The 16234-nt window shown below is 43.1% G+C and overlaps 1 protein-coding gene across 1 annotated transcript; it reads right to left on the bottom strand.

Annotated features, from left to right (window-relative positions):
• Positions 1-289: 289 nt before the first annotated feature.
• On the bottom strand, positions 290-15389 carry LOC308332792 (ubiquitin carboxyl-terminal hydrolase 31-like; the record flags this gene model as incomplete). The annotated part of the gene is made up of 16 exons (XM_080788886.1): positions 290-1833; positions 2219-2371; positions 2864-3022; positions 4043-4268; positions 4726-4845; positions 5525-5654; positions 5820-5897; positions 6490-6584; positions 6710-6821; positions 7058-7244; positions 7475-7634; positions 8874-9009; positions 9493-9585; positions 10685-10770; positions 11195-11332; positions 14820-15389. 16 exons carry the CDS (start codon positions 15387-15389, stop codon positions 290-292), a joined length of 3987 nt encoding a protein of 1328 aa, XP_080645012.1.
• Between the last annotated feature and the right edge of the window lie 845 nt (positions 15390-16234).

Raw genomic sequence — 16234 nt, 5'->3', positions numbered from 1 at the left:
CTTATACTCAATATACTGTACATGTGTGGTCCGTAGGTTTATACAATACTATATAATATACTTCAAATTCAATGCAAACCATACAAAGTGCTTTGTTTAAATCCATTCCTAAATAACTATTAAACAAATTGGACAGTAAACTGTCCAATATGGCAGCTGGTAATAATTAACCAATTGAAAGCTATAGGTGCTTTGAACATTTCCTCTGACAAGAAAACCACTTCAATGGTTTGGAAACATCTTGGAGCTGCACTATGGATAGAATAGTTATCAGCCCTTCCAAGTCACTTTACTTGGACTTCTGGGTGGTCCGTGTACTGTTAATAGGGATCTTTCTAGACGGCATTGTCTTTTTAGCAGGCTCTTTCTTTGATGGATCTTTCCCATTGGTAGAGGCCTGCGCGCTCTCTGTCTCTGCACAGGAAGACTTGGACTTGGCGGAGAGCAGCGACGAGCGCTTAGCTGAAGCAGAAGCCTTGGACAGTTCCTTGTCTTTGGCTGCGGACGGATTAGTCTGGGCATCTGAAGAGGTGTTCTGGGCCTTCTTGAGCGCTCCCTCTGCAACCCTCTCTCCGGGTGCATCTCCAATGCCATCCTCTGGACCACCTTTAGTCTCCGCTGCCCCAGATTTCACCCCGTCAGTTGACTTGCGGGTCTCTTTCTGCCTCAGGGCAGTCTTGAAGAATGACAAGCCTTTGTCCTCTGTCTTACTATTTCTCCGAGGTCCTCTTGACGACGGGATCGCGTTCGCGGGCGAGACCCCGACACTCGAAGACCGAAGGCTGGTCAATGATGAGCTGCTACTGGAACTCCGGCCTCCCGCCCTGCTCTCTGCACCGCGGGCCGGCTTGCCCTCCACCCGGCTACCTTCTCCACTCCGAGCTGAACTACCTCCATTCGTTCGAGAGGAGGAGCCCCCGTGGTTGACCTTCTTTTCAGACGCTGCATTGGTCCGCGAGGACTCTCGGCTGGCACTCCTGTCTGCTGCTTTAGTCCTGCTGGAAGCTGAGCTCTTCTCTCCCCCTCTGGGCGACAATCTCCTTGGAGGGCGTGAGTTTTGTGATCCTGGAGAACCACTTTTCCTCTGCTGTGCAGACTCAGGATGTAACGTCTCCTGGGATGGGGATGGCCCTTTTTTCGAGGGAGTGGCCGTTTTCGAGGCCGCAGCCTTGCTAGTTTTAGGTGGTCCATCGCTTCTGTCTTTAGGGTTAGACGCTGTGGAAGCACTCCTAGCCTGTGCTCGGGACGGCGACTTGTCATTAGCAGGAGGCGCACGCGATGGGGAGCTGGACGAGGTTGATGAGTTGGCAGGGCGCTTCTTGGGGCTCCTTTCAGACTCCAAAGAGGTCTTGGCGGAAGTCCTCCTTGCACCGGTGCTCTCGCTACCACCCCCACTCCGCTGTTTAGACTCCTTGGATGTTGCCCCATGTCCAGGGCTGCCCTTATCAGCAGCAGTAGCTACGTTGTTGTTATCCCCAGACTGAACAGAGCTTCTCTGCTCTGCTTGGGATGCGGCCTTGGAACTACCCTGCTCCACCAGCCTCTTGCCACTTGGGTTACTCTCTATTGCTGCCTTGCCCCCAGACAGTTTATCACTGAAGTAAGAGGGTGAGGCCTTGTCGTCGGCCTCTCCGATCCTCTCCAGTGTGGGGGAGGACGAGTGGGAGTCCAGGGAAAAGCGAGACGGAGAATTGGAGCGGCGTTGGAGCTTGGCAGAGATGGGCCAGGGGGGCTTGGTGCCATTCTCACTGATTGCCAGGGGACTGGCCATGGAAGACCTGGATGAAAATGTCTGCCTCTGCATGCCCCGCACCGCTGGCCGGGTGGAAAGGCCTGCTCGATAGAATAGCACATGTAACAAAATATGTATTCAGTCAGAACAATGTCAATGTGTCTGTCACAGTACAGAAAAAGACAATGTAGGATGTCTCTGTCACAGTAATGGGACAAAACTAAGTAAGATGTGTCTGTCACAGTGCAGAGAAAATGTATTTGTTTTGTTAGAAAAAGAAACATGTATTATGTTATACGTATACACCATTGTTGTTTCCCTCTCCTGTAATGTCTGTGCTAACCCAGGGTTCTTTTAAAAAAACAAATAAAAAGTTGGTCACCAGAAAAAGAAAAAAAAAGTAAGACGTGTCTGTCACAGTACTGGGGGGGGGGGGGACTAAGAAAGGTGGACTGTCCAGTGTCCACTCTCCTGAATGTAACGTACCGTCATCTTCACTCCGTTCTGCAGTGAACTCTGCAGACTCTGAGAGGGAGGCCAGCGAGGTGCGTCTGGAGGAGCCAGATGAGGCCTGGCTGGGCGGACGGCTGCCCATCAGCCTGCTGATCCAGTGCTCACAGAGCGATGAGCTGGTGGATCCTGAGGGCCACAACACAAGGTTCAACATGCAGATACCTTTTTTTCCCTTTTTTTTTTAAGATACTTTTTTTGCGGCTTACGCCTTTTATTGTTTTTTTGAAGGGACAGACAGTAGGCTGACAGGAAAAGGGAGAGAGATGGGGGAAGACATGCAGTAAAGGCCGTGTCGGGCTCGGGAGTCGAACCCGTGCCACACTGCAACTGGATTACCAGTCGGGTGCCTAGACGGTTACGCCACCGCCTGGGCAACATACTTAAGTAAAAGTATCAATACTGCAATGTACTAGAAATACCGTACTCTGTTACAAGTACTTTACTTGAGTAGACGTATCAAAGTGTACTTAAAGTACCAAAAGTAGAAAGTACTCATTATGCAGAATGTCCTGTTTCACAAGTTTTCAAATAAATATAAAATGTATACAAATCTTTAGAAAATAGCAGATCTGAGCTTGTAAAACAAACCAAAAACAAGTACACAATAGGTCACACTACCTCCCACAGAGCTGTTAGCAGACCACGATGGTATTGTGGCGCGTCTTTGATAAAACAAGATGTAGGCAGTCTGCTTGCAAACGTCATCATCAGATATGGATTGGACATCGCTGTCATCAAAACAGTACCACTGCCCATCAATGGAGTTCTTACAGTGGGCTACAAGACGCAATGAAAATTACAATGAAACAAAAAAATATTTTATTTGTAATTATCCTTTGTTACCAGGGTAAAACCACATTGAGATTTTCATCTCTTTTTCAAGTGGGCCCTGGCAAAGAAGGCAGCATACATACGTAATTTCACATATGAAAACATTAAAACAAAAACAAAAGATAGTAAAACAACAGTTTAAAACCAAAATCAGTCCATTGCAAACATGCAACAATAGTATGATGACGCTGTCAGGCAGGAAACCACATACTGTATCTCCATATTCAAACTTTATTTTTTGTGGCTTTCACCTTTTTTTAATAGAGGGACAGACAGTAGGCTGACAGGAAATGGGGGAGAAAGATGCAGTAAGGGCCGTCGGGATCGGGAGTCGAGCCCGCGGCACATTGCCAGACTCGGACTACCAGGCCAAGGTGCCTGGACCGCTGAGCCACGGCCCAGGCCCATATTCAAACTTTTCATGTTTATTCATAAAATAATGCCCTATTTCGTCATACTACACTGTCACACAAAAGTAGCAAAATTAGGCAATCTACAAGCTCACACACTAGAGCTGCAATTTTTGAAAAACTATTTAGGTGAAAGCTAAAGTGGTTAGGTCTGCCTGTAGGTTTTTATAAATACTGAAACAGGAATGGAATCAATTGGCTTAACTAATTGGCTATAAAAATAAAATGATCATTATCAAAGTATCAACATGAGTTTTTGACTAATATAATAACTTAGTTAGTTACTGCGAGGGTGAGGTCTAGCCAACACCAACTGGGGACTCCTGGATCGCTGCCCTCCACAGTACTTTCCTATCTAGGTTCTCGAGCTCTACAGTGTTGTTAGCCAAGCTGTCGCGCCGCAGTGCGTCTACGTAGGTGGTGCGCTTCTTTCCCCTCCTGGCTTTGCCCTGGGTTGGCTTCCATAGAGTCAATTTACTTGCCTCATTTTTTTTAAGCAACAATTGTGGACATACAAGGTTTCCACCTGACAGTGACGACCAATGGATAGTGTCACCTGTATAATGGCCGCCCTGCATGGTCCCATGGTGGTTGCAGACAGCGTACAGGTCATACAGGTAGTCCTCTGGGTCACGGCCCATGCCGTAAGGTCGTCTCCACGGCGACCAGTGGGAGGGCAGACTCCAGCTGCTCTGGCTCCTCTTCACCATGTGGGGCGCCATGTCCATGCCGGTCAGCGGGAAGCGCACCATGTTCTGCATCTTCATCCGCCGGTCCCCATCCTGCATGAACGACCACATGGCATTATTATACAGTTATTATCTCAAACCTTTTCATGTCAAGGACCACCAACTTGATAAGTGTATTTAGTCATGGACCCCCACTATCTGAAACGGTTTGGAGTGCTAGGGACTCCCAGAAGAGAAGATAACTGTGTTAAAAAAATAAAAAGTGTGCAACATTTTCCAATAATAGTGTTTTTAACACTGAGGATTCATGTACTGTGTATTGTACTAGTATACTATCACGTTGTTTAGTCAGTATGTATAAGCTTAAAGATAAAAGGTAAAGATATACTATTAAACACAATCCCCCAATCCCCTTCTAGCCTCAGTCCCCTTCTTGCTTAATTGATTGATTGATGGATTGATTGCAGTTCTGCACGATATGTGCATTGCTTGACTGGAATGACAAAGTACAGTTTACGTCCATTGTGCTCATTTATGCCTTAATCAGTACCTGTCGGAATCGCTTGAGGTGAAGTATGAGAATGTCCGGCAGGGTCCACAGGCTGAGCTTGATGCTGCCCTGTTGAAGCTGCTTACAATGCGGACAGCGCCATGCATCATCTGGAGCCAGCTGGAAGTATTGTGAACACAGCCGGGTTTAAACACATCGTAGTACAGCATGTGGAAGTGAACGTTACAACGCTGCAAAGAATACTACCCGGCATGCAATGGAAAACTGCAGTTAGTATTCATATCAACACAAATGACAACCGTTGCTGTACAACCATACGATACAGTCGTTCAATAATCCGCAAATATAATTTATATACTAGTCCATATCTGGAGACGTGTGTACCCAAACTACTTGACTAGACTGGTATGAATAGACTTAGGACAGCAAACGTGACTACATACAGAATTACAGATCCCATTTTGAAATTGAAGCTTAGGCATTATGGTAAGATACTGCCCCCTGTGGGATATATCCAATGTCGTGTCCTTAGTTACTCCTGGTCCAACAGCCTGGGTGTGGTTCTGGATAGTCAGCTGTCCTTCCAGGCACACATCGCAGCAATCACTTGGTCCTGTAGGTTTACCCATGTTTACCCAATAATTCCCATGTGCGATGTCAGATCGACTGGTCCACCCACAGAGGAAAAAGATAAATGAGGACAGACACACATACACACACGCACACGCACACGCACACACACACACACACACACACACACACACACAGACAGACAGACAGACACACAGCGTGCGTTTTCTTCATTTTGATATTGGATTGTAGGATATAATGAGCCAACCTGTTCCTCTTTGGTGTAGAGCTGAAAGCATTGGGCAACGGAGCAGGTCTGAGGCTGGAGGTGCAGGTCCTTCACCTGACGCACGCTCTCAGCATCTGGGATGTATTCATCCTCGGTCCGCTTGAAAAGACTGTTTATTTGTTTATTTAAACGGATGTCCATTCACTGATACTGATTCAAATACTGCAGTAGAAATACTAGTACAAGTATGGAAGTCACCACTGCACATGACAAAACAATGGAACATCAATCAACCACTGAGACGGGTTACACTTAAAGAAGTCATGATGCTTACTAGTCTTTTGTCTCCTTATCCCATTCCACCACTATTTTGACATGAGGTGGCCCTCCAGGACCACAAGACTTGTATGCCCTGTTAAAACACAGAATAGTTTTTTTTTATTACTTACATTCTAGTCATAATATGCTCTCTCTCTCTCTAAGAGAATAAGAATGACTTACAATGATGGCAAAAGCGGCGTCATTAATAAATCCTAGATCTTAGACGATCCACAAGCAATAAGAACAAAAACAAATATTTAACCTAGCTAAAGAAATGTGATCACTGATGGAAAAAGTACTTGACTGGAATTCAAAATGTACTTGAGTAAAAGTACAAGTATTGCCATCAAAATGTACATAAAAGTACCAAAAGAAAAAGTACTCATTATGTAGAAATGTCCCATTTCAAGTTTTCCAATGCATAAAAACAATGTCACAATGCGATGCATTGGTCCAATGTTTTGTAATAATCAAAATCAATAAAGTTAAGTTTTCAAATAATTGTGGAAATACAAGTAATGTACAAATACTGTGCAGTACTTAAGTAAATGTATTTAGTTTCTTTCCACCACCAGTATACCTCAGAGTTTGAGTCCATTGTTAGATGATTTAATTTGACTTCATAAACCACCACCACCACCGGTGAGACAATACCCCCCCCTGCTGGTGGACAGTGACATTACCTTTCCACAGAAGGGTGGCAGAGAGGCTGCTCCTCTTGAGGCAGTAGATATGTGATCCCGACCACGCCCACCACACGCAAACTCAAGGGCCCCGCCTACAGACAGCCACGGAGAATTACACTTCAATAAACACATCGATAATATATTAGTTATTAGCTAGCCTGTCACCTTCAAAATGAAGTACGTGGGTGCGTGAGTGCGTGCGTGCATTCGTGTGCACCTGCACAAAGACTCCAGGGCGCAGGAGATGTTTCATCTTCTCCAGGATCTCTTTCTGAAGTACGTCCCAGGTCACCATACGCTCCAAATACAGTACAAACGGATTTCCAAACCTTCAACATTACATTTTAGATTGATAGATTAGATACATTATTTTCTTTCCTTTTTTCCTGTTTAACCCATTTAAATCCGTGTAATTTAATTGTAGCTATATAGGCTACATATAGCAACATACTTGGCACGACAAAGTTTGAGAACTACTGATTTAGAAGGCATTTTGTAGAATGGACCTCAGGCCTTGATGGGTTAAAGGTCCAATCCGGGATGTGTTGTGTGGTTGGGGTCTTACCTGCGTCCTTGCTGTCCAGCGCAGGCTCTGTTGCACACCAACAGGACCACCTTATCGGCCTGGACCTGGCCACTGTTCCTGTTAGGACTCGGAGGTGGAGTTCCAGGCTCTTGTATTTGTGTTGATAGCCTGTTATTATCTGTCCCATACTTCAGGTTGTTCTGGTTCAGGTTGGCATGCGGACTCCCTGTAGGTAGTGCATACGCTGTACATTTATCAACAAAAGAAAACCGCGAACAATGTTGAAAACCGTGTGTGCTTTTCTTCCTACCAGAAATTCACCATAGCAAGTTTGTGTAATGGCTTCCGGTTTAAAGCATTTCTCTCTTGTTGATTCCTGCGTAATCTAATCTGGAGTCTCAGTCTGGCCTGATGTAAGCTAAACTGATTTCAGAGGAATCAGAATGTCAGATATACCTCCTCCTCCTCCTCGTTGGGAGCGGATCTGCTCTGGTCTGAATAACTCAGGTGTTTCAAAGGCAAAGATGGAGTCGCTCTCCTGAATGATCTCAAGGTCATCCTCGTCGTCACAGAAGGAACGGTGGAAGCCGTCATAGTACATCTCAGTCAGGACAATCTGAATAGAACCATGGAACAGAAGCATGGCAGAGATATACATGTAATCAAAAAACGGATGTTATATAACAGCACAGAGAAGGTATGATTGGAAACTCTTGAAACATTTGAAATCCCAAATCCGTATGTAAATCCATAAAGTATGCGATTCGTTGAAAATAATTAACTGCTAAAAATATAATAAAGGTCTTGTGTAGGCTTATGTATAAGTGTAGACAATATGAAACTGTATTAATTTTGAATCAAACAAATACCACATACCCAATGGCTTTCACTGTGATTGAAAAGCCATGAAACACCAAAGAGGCAATATTTTATGGGGATAAAATATACCGCTTCACTGTACGTATGTAACAGAATTGTAAATTCTTACACAGTTCACTGACATCCTTTTTCCGCCATTTGTATTATTTCATGGCTTTAGAGGCATTCACTTTAAATGACACTGATACTGATACTGAACTGGACTTGGAGTACAGGTTTTACAACCTATTTGGGTTTGGAAACTTTCAATTCTCAAAAGGATGGTTGTCTAATTAAAATACATTTTAAATAAAAAATTGAAGTACTGGTCATTTAGATAGAGAAAAGAATCTATGTTAAATTTCAAAACATTTGTTGTTTTTTGTTTGGTATTTGTATTGTTGCTCCCTTTCTAAACCTAAACAACCTGAACACTGAAACCATTCCATGTTCTCTGGCAGTGTGGGGAAGAGGTGTGTTTTATGTCTCACAGGAAAATAGATGTCCTACTTAGTATGCCTGTCACAATTATGACATAATCACCTATCGCAATTATTTGAGAGAATCGCAATTATTTATTATAAACGTTATTGTCATAATCAAGTGTTCTTTCTCTTCCATGTTGAAAAATGTTCTTACCAGTATATTTTATTATGTGACACGTTATGAGCTTGTAGATAGTCTATTTCGACCATAATTTATTTCCGGAAAGTACTGTATTAAATATGTATATTATTTGTATATTTAGGTTATTTGTCAAATCTGCACCTGTGCAACTTAAAGCCAAACCTAAATGTTTTGTTCTTATGTTCCAGTGTTAAGCGACAAAAACGCAATTAAATCATCAACAGCAAATTATTTGTGTGACATAAATCGTCATAAAATGGCATAATCTTGACAGCCCTACTACTTGGGGACAACAACAGTGTGTTGAACTTGGACATTCGTGCTGCTAGAGACGTTTAGCACCAAAATAAATGGTTGTCACCGACCGCACCTGTTGATTGGGGATTTTGGTCTCCTGTGCTACAGCCTGTCTCAGCCTGGACACGGTGCTGGACAGAGGCACTGCCACGCCCACTCTCATGCAGTGAGAGCACTTTCCTTGGTACACCACCGTCACGTACAAAGGCCTGTAAGGCAGAGAGAAATATGAAATAAAACAGCTGTTTTAATGTGACAACATTTTGAACAGCACTTCAAAGGTTTACAGACCTTCTTCCAATTTTAGCCTCTCCTTGACGGATCTAAGTGGAGCTCTTTTTTCTTGGTTTGACAACACTCTTTTGCGATCCATTTTCAACACACTCACTCTCACAATGAATTAATGAGTTTCATTTTGAACATTATTTGAAAACAAATACATAAAAAAAGGAGTAAGATGATGTATAAAACATATTAAACTCCTATACCAATGCAACATTCACTGGTAAACAGAATGTATTTACAGCACGCACGCACACACACACACACACACACACACACACACACACACACACACACACACACACACACACACACACACACACACACACACACACACACACACACACACACACACACACACACACACACACACACACACACACACACACACACACACACACACTCCTCACCGTGTGTGAGGTACTGGAATGGGCAGTGAGATGCAGAGGAAAGGATCAAACGTGTTGCTCTGTTTCTGGCAGTGAGGACAAGTCAAAGAGGACCTACATTGGAACAGAAATAAAACATCAAGTGAAAACATATCGAGAGAATCTCTGGCAATCTGGCTGTATAGCTATTTGGCGGTCCAGACTTTGGCCTAAGGTTTGGAGCCCCTAGTCTAGTTCGCTGTTCAAGAGGAATTGGCATAATGACTAAATAGGGGGAGAAGAAGTGAATTACAGACACTGACCCCTCACAAAATACACACCACTGAATTCTCTAACCTGTACTGTAGGTACATGAAGGTACAGTATGGGAAATCTAGCTTGGAAATCTAGCTTGCAGTCGAATGAGGCACAGTGACCATTAAGCTATTTAATAACGGTCAGCACCTTTTCCAACCACACCAGAAATAAAAACCCTGTCAGAGTGGGCTGGGATAAAATTATGATAGCTACAAGATGGGGTATACTATACACAGAGAAAAACCTTTGTAATATGATTCGCAGTGGTAGAAAGTACTGTACGTTTATTCGAAGTACACTTTTTAGGTAGTTTTACTTCACTGGAGTATTTCAAATTTTCAATACTTTTACTACTAATCCACTACATCTCTGTGGCAAATATTGTACTTTTTACTCCACTACAATATTGTTACTAGTTACTTTGTAGATTTTTATTATTATTAGTCTACAAAAGCACTCCAGACATATATAATATTCTTTGGCAATTTGAAAATAGCCAATCTACAAGCTCACAATGCATCGCAAAAGCGATACGTTGTGTTGTGAGCTTTCAAAGGATTTAAAAATAAATTACATTTGAAAACGTGTGAAATGGGACCTTCTGCATAATGAGTACTTTTACTTTTGGTAGGCTATAAGCCTATTTAGATGCCAATACTTTTGTACTTTTACTCAAGTAAATTTTGAATATCAAGCTTGTACTTTTAACAGACTATATCTACAATAGGCTATTGACACTTTTACTTAAGTAAAACATTTGAGTACTTCTAAGTTCTACTTCTTACCATCACTGCTGATTCGATATTCTTCAGGGGATTATGAAGGTTAAAACAATTACATGACAACCTTAGGAAACAGGAGTGCAGGAAGAGAGCTTCTCAAATTAGACCGGTAACATAATGATGAGGTTTCTGACCTGTGTTGAGCCTGAAACAGCTCCTGTACAAAGGAGCCAGGCGCTGGGATAGATCCCTCAGGGACACTTTCTTCTTCTAGTGGAGGCTGGAGATATTCACACACATTTAAAAGTGTATATTATATATAATATATAAAAGTCAATCAGATATATAGTATAATAGTTTTTCATCTTTCTGAGTGTGACAGGCCTAAACATTCTCCCCTTCTTCCCCACAGGAACAGTTTTGATGTAATAATTTTGGAAATATTAAAATTTCGTGAGAAAGACCATCAGTGATCGGGATCGGTCCTAAAAAACCTGATGGGAGAACTGTATACACAGGATCATAATGTATAAGTATATACTGCACATATTGCAATTATACTATGAATATCAAATTATTCATACAATAATATCAGCACTGTATATACTGTACTCAATGTTAAAACGTAGTCTTAAAAGATGCAAGGACATGGTTTACTTGCGTATATTGCTGACTATAGACTTGTCCAGTATGATAATTTTTACCTTCCTGGGGGGTCTGCTGTCGGGGTGGACGATGTTATTGAGATCTTCGTGAACTCTGTCCAGCAACCACAGGAGGAACTCCTGGGCGTCGTGTTGGGCATTGCCACGAAACTGGAGGGCACTCTTGGACACCACATTCTGGAGCACATAAGAGAACACAGCGGTACAGATCCATCAGATTCTAGTGAGCGGCTTCTGGAAACAGAAAGCATTTTCAAACTGGCATCATTTCTCTTCCTATCACAGTGAGCCTCGTCATGAAATATTCAGCAGGCTCTTTTTTTCCCCCAGGATGCCACGGTCAGCGTTATTCCTGAAGGTTGGTGGTGGAGGTGATGGAGATGTGGGGTGGTGGTTGCGATGAAGAGCAGGCCTGGAGAGGCCTCGTCGACACACGCCTACAGCGGCTGGAAATCGACGGCTTTACCATTAGCCACTGGCGGTTCAGCCTTGCAGGTCCATGCGCGCGGTGGGGCGGCAGTGAAGTCACCTCTACTCGGAGCAGGCCTATCAAATGTCACGGAAGGTCAGAGACGCGAGGAGACTGAGCATTATGCGCCTCTGAGCTTTTCTCATGGGACACCGCTACTCTTCTTCAACCCATTACCGAGGCAAGACACACTTTGCGCAAAGTGTGGCGTACTTAAAGTGCAAGCATTCATTCCCAAGGCTTGAACACAGAGAATACCTCTTTACCCACTTTAGACCTTTTATACTAAATACGAAAAAGAGTTACAAGCTCACAACGAATTGCAATGCATGTTGTGAGATTGTAGTCGAATTCAGCTTTTTTTTCCCTTAAAGAAAACTTGATTGATTTTCTTTTTGCCTATAATAATGCCCAGAAGTGACGCCAGGTTGAAAATGGTTAAGTGTTAAGTCAAGGTGGTGGTGTTGTTTTTTATTAGTGTAAAGTGTGAGGCAAATGATGGAAAAACTAAAGGGAAGCAGTTCTAGCACTATGTTCTGTGTGTCTATTTACAGTAGTTTACAGTCCAACCAAAAATAGTGACCTGCACATACAGTAGCTGCACGTGCATATGTATCCTCCACAGTGATGTCCAGTTGGGAAAATGTCCAGGTCAAATGAGTTTATCCAAAAAAGAAAAAACAATTGTCTGTTAATTATGATTGACCCAATCAATCCATTACAAATGGATTAATTTCATTGACACAGTTTGCTGTTAAATAACATACAATACGTGCACTGCAGATGCAAAAGATTTCCAAGCAACCTAGGAAAACAACAACCTTAAGTTCAGCCTTGCTAATTGCTTATTGTGACAATGATTATATCGATAGCATCCATCATTCAATAAGTCAATATAGGCTAATGTTGAATATACCAGTAGGTAAATGTTACATTATTGTTTCAGACAGGCACTAAAGTATTCTACTATTATTTAAAAAATTATAACTGTACGTTTTCATTTTATGTTAACACAGTAGTTGCCTTTTTCAAATTGGAAATGTATTTTGGGATAAAACTCATCTTGCCAAATTTGCATGTGTAGATTATAAATGTAGTCAGTTTGGGTGGTACTTGAAAACTATGTTGCTCAAACCAAATGCTTCTGAGACCAAATGGATGTCTCATTCCCTTGTGCAATCACCACTGATGTATTCCTAATGAGCAGTGCTAAGTGCTTTCAATAAAGCCTGATATTGTGGACCATAAGCTATGGAGCTGCAAAGCAACCTCACATGCGGTCACTGGGCCTCCTGTAATCTACACGAGCATCGGAAATGGCATGCTTCAGTGAACTTCAATTAACTGCATTTAAGTTTCTGATACATGGTTTGGGTAGTGCAGCAAAGAAACATCTATTGAATGAAGCACAAGCATTTTGTTTTTCTCCAAATACCTTAAAGGGAGAGTTCACATTTTAACAAGTGCATCTGGGGGTCAGCGTGAATGGAACACATGTTCAGTCAGTCCAAAAACTTGCCTCAGTCCTATGGAGATTCTTTAGGAAGACATTTTGCACACCTGAAATGCTTTTAACAAGTGCATACGAGGGAAAAGACACGAGTAAAGATGTCAATGCAAAGAAGGAAAAAAAGGAACATAATTCTGTACACTGTCTTCACTTAAGTTTAAGCTTCAGTGTTGTGACTGAGAAGTTGTGCCTGCTAAGGCAATCACGGAGAAACTGTTTACAATACCATTGACATACAACAGAAATCAAAATGATCAAATCCTAGCTGCCTCCATTGTCTTAAAATTCAAACCCTGAAATTAATACATTTCATGACCAGTATATTAATCGCAGATAAAAATATGAAATGTCCCTTTAGCACTGTACTTCATATTCAGAGGGTGCATGTGCTTCATGTCTGATGCCAGCTCACACCCTGGAATTGAGGCCTCGCACTCTGAAGTGAATAATCTATATCAAATCGACAGATTGTACTCTGGCTGACAACCAAGGGGGGAAGAAAGGGACAGAAATAGTAGCAGTGTCAGGAATAAGCAATGTTCAGTTCCTCTCTCCAATGTTTATTTTGAACCCATAAAATGGGACAAGAATCTGTCTTAAAGAAACAGGGAAACTACAGAGCCTAATCCCTAATGAAAAGTAACATTTGTGAATGTGACAGACACTATTTGCAGTGCTGGAGGCTATATACAGTAGAGTAGCTGAAGTGGATTATTTCCCCCAGCTGAATTTAATACTTCTGAGTTCTGACATATTACCAGTATTATCCCCCACTGTTAACACACCTGTTATACATATAAATACACCTGTATGTAAATTAACCCGTTATGGGCCTGTACTGTCAGAGTTACAAAGGTACAGTTACAGTAACAGTACATGTGTACTGTATGCACAGTAACAGTATTAGCGGATAGGTCACCAGTGCAACTAGCTATGGTAATTGCATGCATTGATTGCAACCATTATTGGTTATGGTTAGCTGGTTAAGTCTGGTGTGGGACAATGCATGGCCTAAATAATAATAATACAATATATATAATGATTGAAACAATTAATATTCAATTTATTTTCACAGAAAAATAAAATATGCTAATGTTTTTGCAAGAGATGAATAGGCCTAATTGATATGAAAATGTAATTAGAAAACTTACAGAAATAATAATTAACCAAAGTAGCCTACTTTCATTAGGTAGCACAGTTTTAGTGCTTACAAAACCAGACCAGGCATTTATCTATAGGCCACCCCACCAATATCCCTGTGATCAACTGCTAACATTAGCCTAGAGGTGTAGCCTATGTTCTACAGGTATAATTATTCCCAATCCTGCATGCAGGCTAGGCCTAGGCTACTGCTGGCTACTTGGAGGAATGTGTGTTTTATTGCAGTAAACTACTGTAGCCTACAGCTGAGCTGGGTGCTGGGAGCAACATAGTGGCATCCTCTTCAGAATTGCGAAATAAAAAGTCCGAATAAAATCAAGATAAAAATACAATTGCAATAGGCCTATAAATAGACATAGGACATAGCGATAAAAAAAAAGGAAATTAATATATGAATACCCATGTCATGGGGGAAAATATTGGGAGTTTTAATGTAATCCTATAATTCAAAGCAGGGGTGACACAGGACCCAGACCCAGTCCAATTAAATTACAGCTGAAAACTGTGCGCACTCATAAACTTACCTTGAATTCTCGACTGTGTTGAGGGGTGTACTCGAAGGTCCACAGCGCTCGAACCAGACCCGACAGTTGTTCGGTGACTTCACCCGAGTCCTGCTGGCTGATGGAGCCTTTCTTCTGCACCAGAACCCCGTTGGTCTTGGACTTGTCGGAGCCGTTGGACTTGTCGCTGTTGGTGGTCGCACCACCACCACCACCCTCTCCCCCACGGAACTGCTCCAGGGCCAGGTATTCGGCGAAAAGCTCCGTGTTGCTCAGGCACTGCAGGATGGCGTTCATGAAGCAGGTGTTGCCGTGGTTCTTTAGCCCGGCGACACCCGGCACCTTGTCCCCAAAGAGGAACCCCCCGCAGTCGCTGTCGTCGGAGGGGACGGACCCCCCGGTCGTCGTCGGGATGAAAGTTGCGTCGTCCTTCTTGTCGGCGGCGGCGTGCTCCTCCGTGCCGAAATGAGACAGAGTGGACAGAGTCCTCAGAACTCTGTTCATGAAGCTCCCCACGGAGCGGACGGAGCTCCTGCGGAACAGCTTCTTGCTGAAGGATTTCTTCTCCTTGTTGCTGGCAGCTTTCGACATGATGGTGGCTGATCCGACGGGTTTCCCCCAATTAGGCCTAATATTCCTGGACGGGTCCTCCTTTTTCAGAGCATCGCTCCTGCCATTCCCACTGGCGAGTCAAGTCAACCACGACACAGGGTTAACCGATGTTCAAACGTAGACCTAATAGAAGCATTGTTTAGCTGAAAAAATCACCACCACCACCAACAACAACAACCCTATGGCTCCAACAGCTCCGGAAGGAGGGGGGACCATAATATTATCATGACAGCACCACACGGGAACATAAAAGAGCCACGGAAATCAGCCCACTTGCAACACTGCGTCGGATTGCATAAACACGCTCCATGGAGAAAGCACCGGGGTAGTCCCGCTCTCACTCCCGCTCCAAGTGAATCATGTGGAATCATCTGGACCCGTCGGTCCAGCGAGAACATCAGGTGTCACATTAGGGTTACGCGAAAAATAATTAGCTCCCCTAGTTGACCATGAAAATAACGATTGTCGCATATCAACAGCAAATCACCATTTCAATCGAGATCCCAATGTGTCTCATGTTTTATTTATTAAGCAAACCGCAGCTCCACCCTTTAGGATTTCGACGCTTTCAAAGTGCGTTTAACCGCGGTGGGAGCATGGCTGTGGCAAAAACACCATATTCTGATTGATCCATAAATCGCGTTTCCAGTGAACGGAGGAGCCCGCAGATTAGTAGATGCAGCCGAGCACGCCCGCTCCTCGGATCCGGGTTAAAAGTAACTCATCGTTCGGAAAACATGTACGTTTCGGTATCCCCATAAAGCAAGTTGTGGCAGCTGTCCCGTTCCGTCACGGTTGATTTCTCCCTCCAGCCTCCAGCGTTG

The sequence above is a fragment of the Protomyctophum bolini genome (assembly GCF_963924005.1).
Source record: "Protomyctophum bolini genome assembly, chromosome: 18".
Lineage (NCBI taxonomy): Eukaryota > Metazoa > Chordata > Actinopteri > Myctophiformes > Myctophidae > Protomyctophum > Protomyctophum bolini.
Note: the sequence above shows the minus strand (reverse complement) of the source record. Positions and strands in the feature narration are given on the sequence as shown.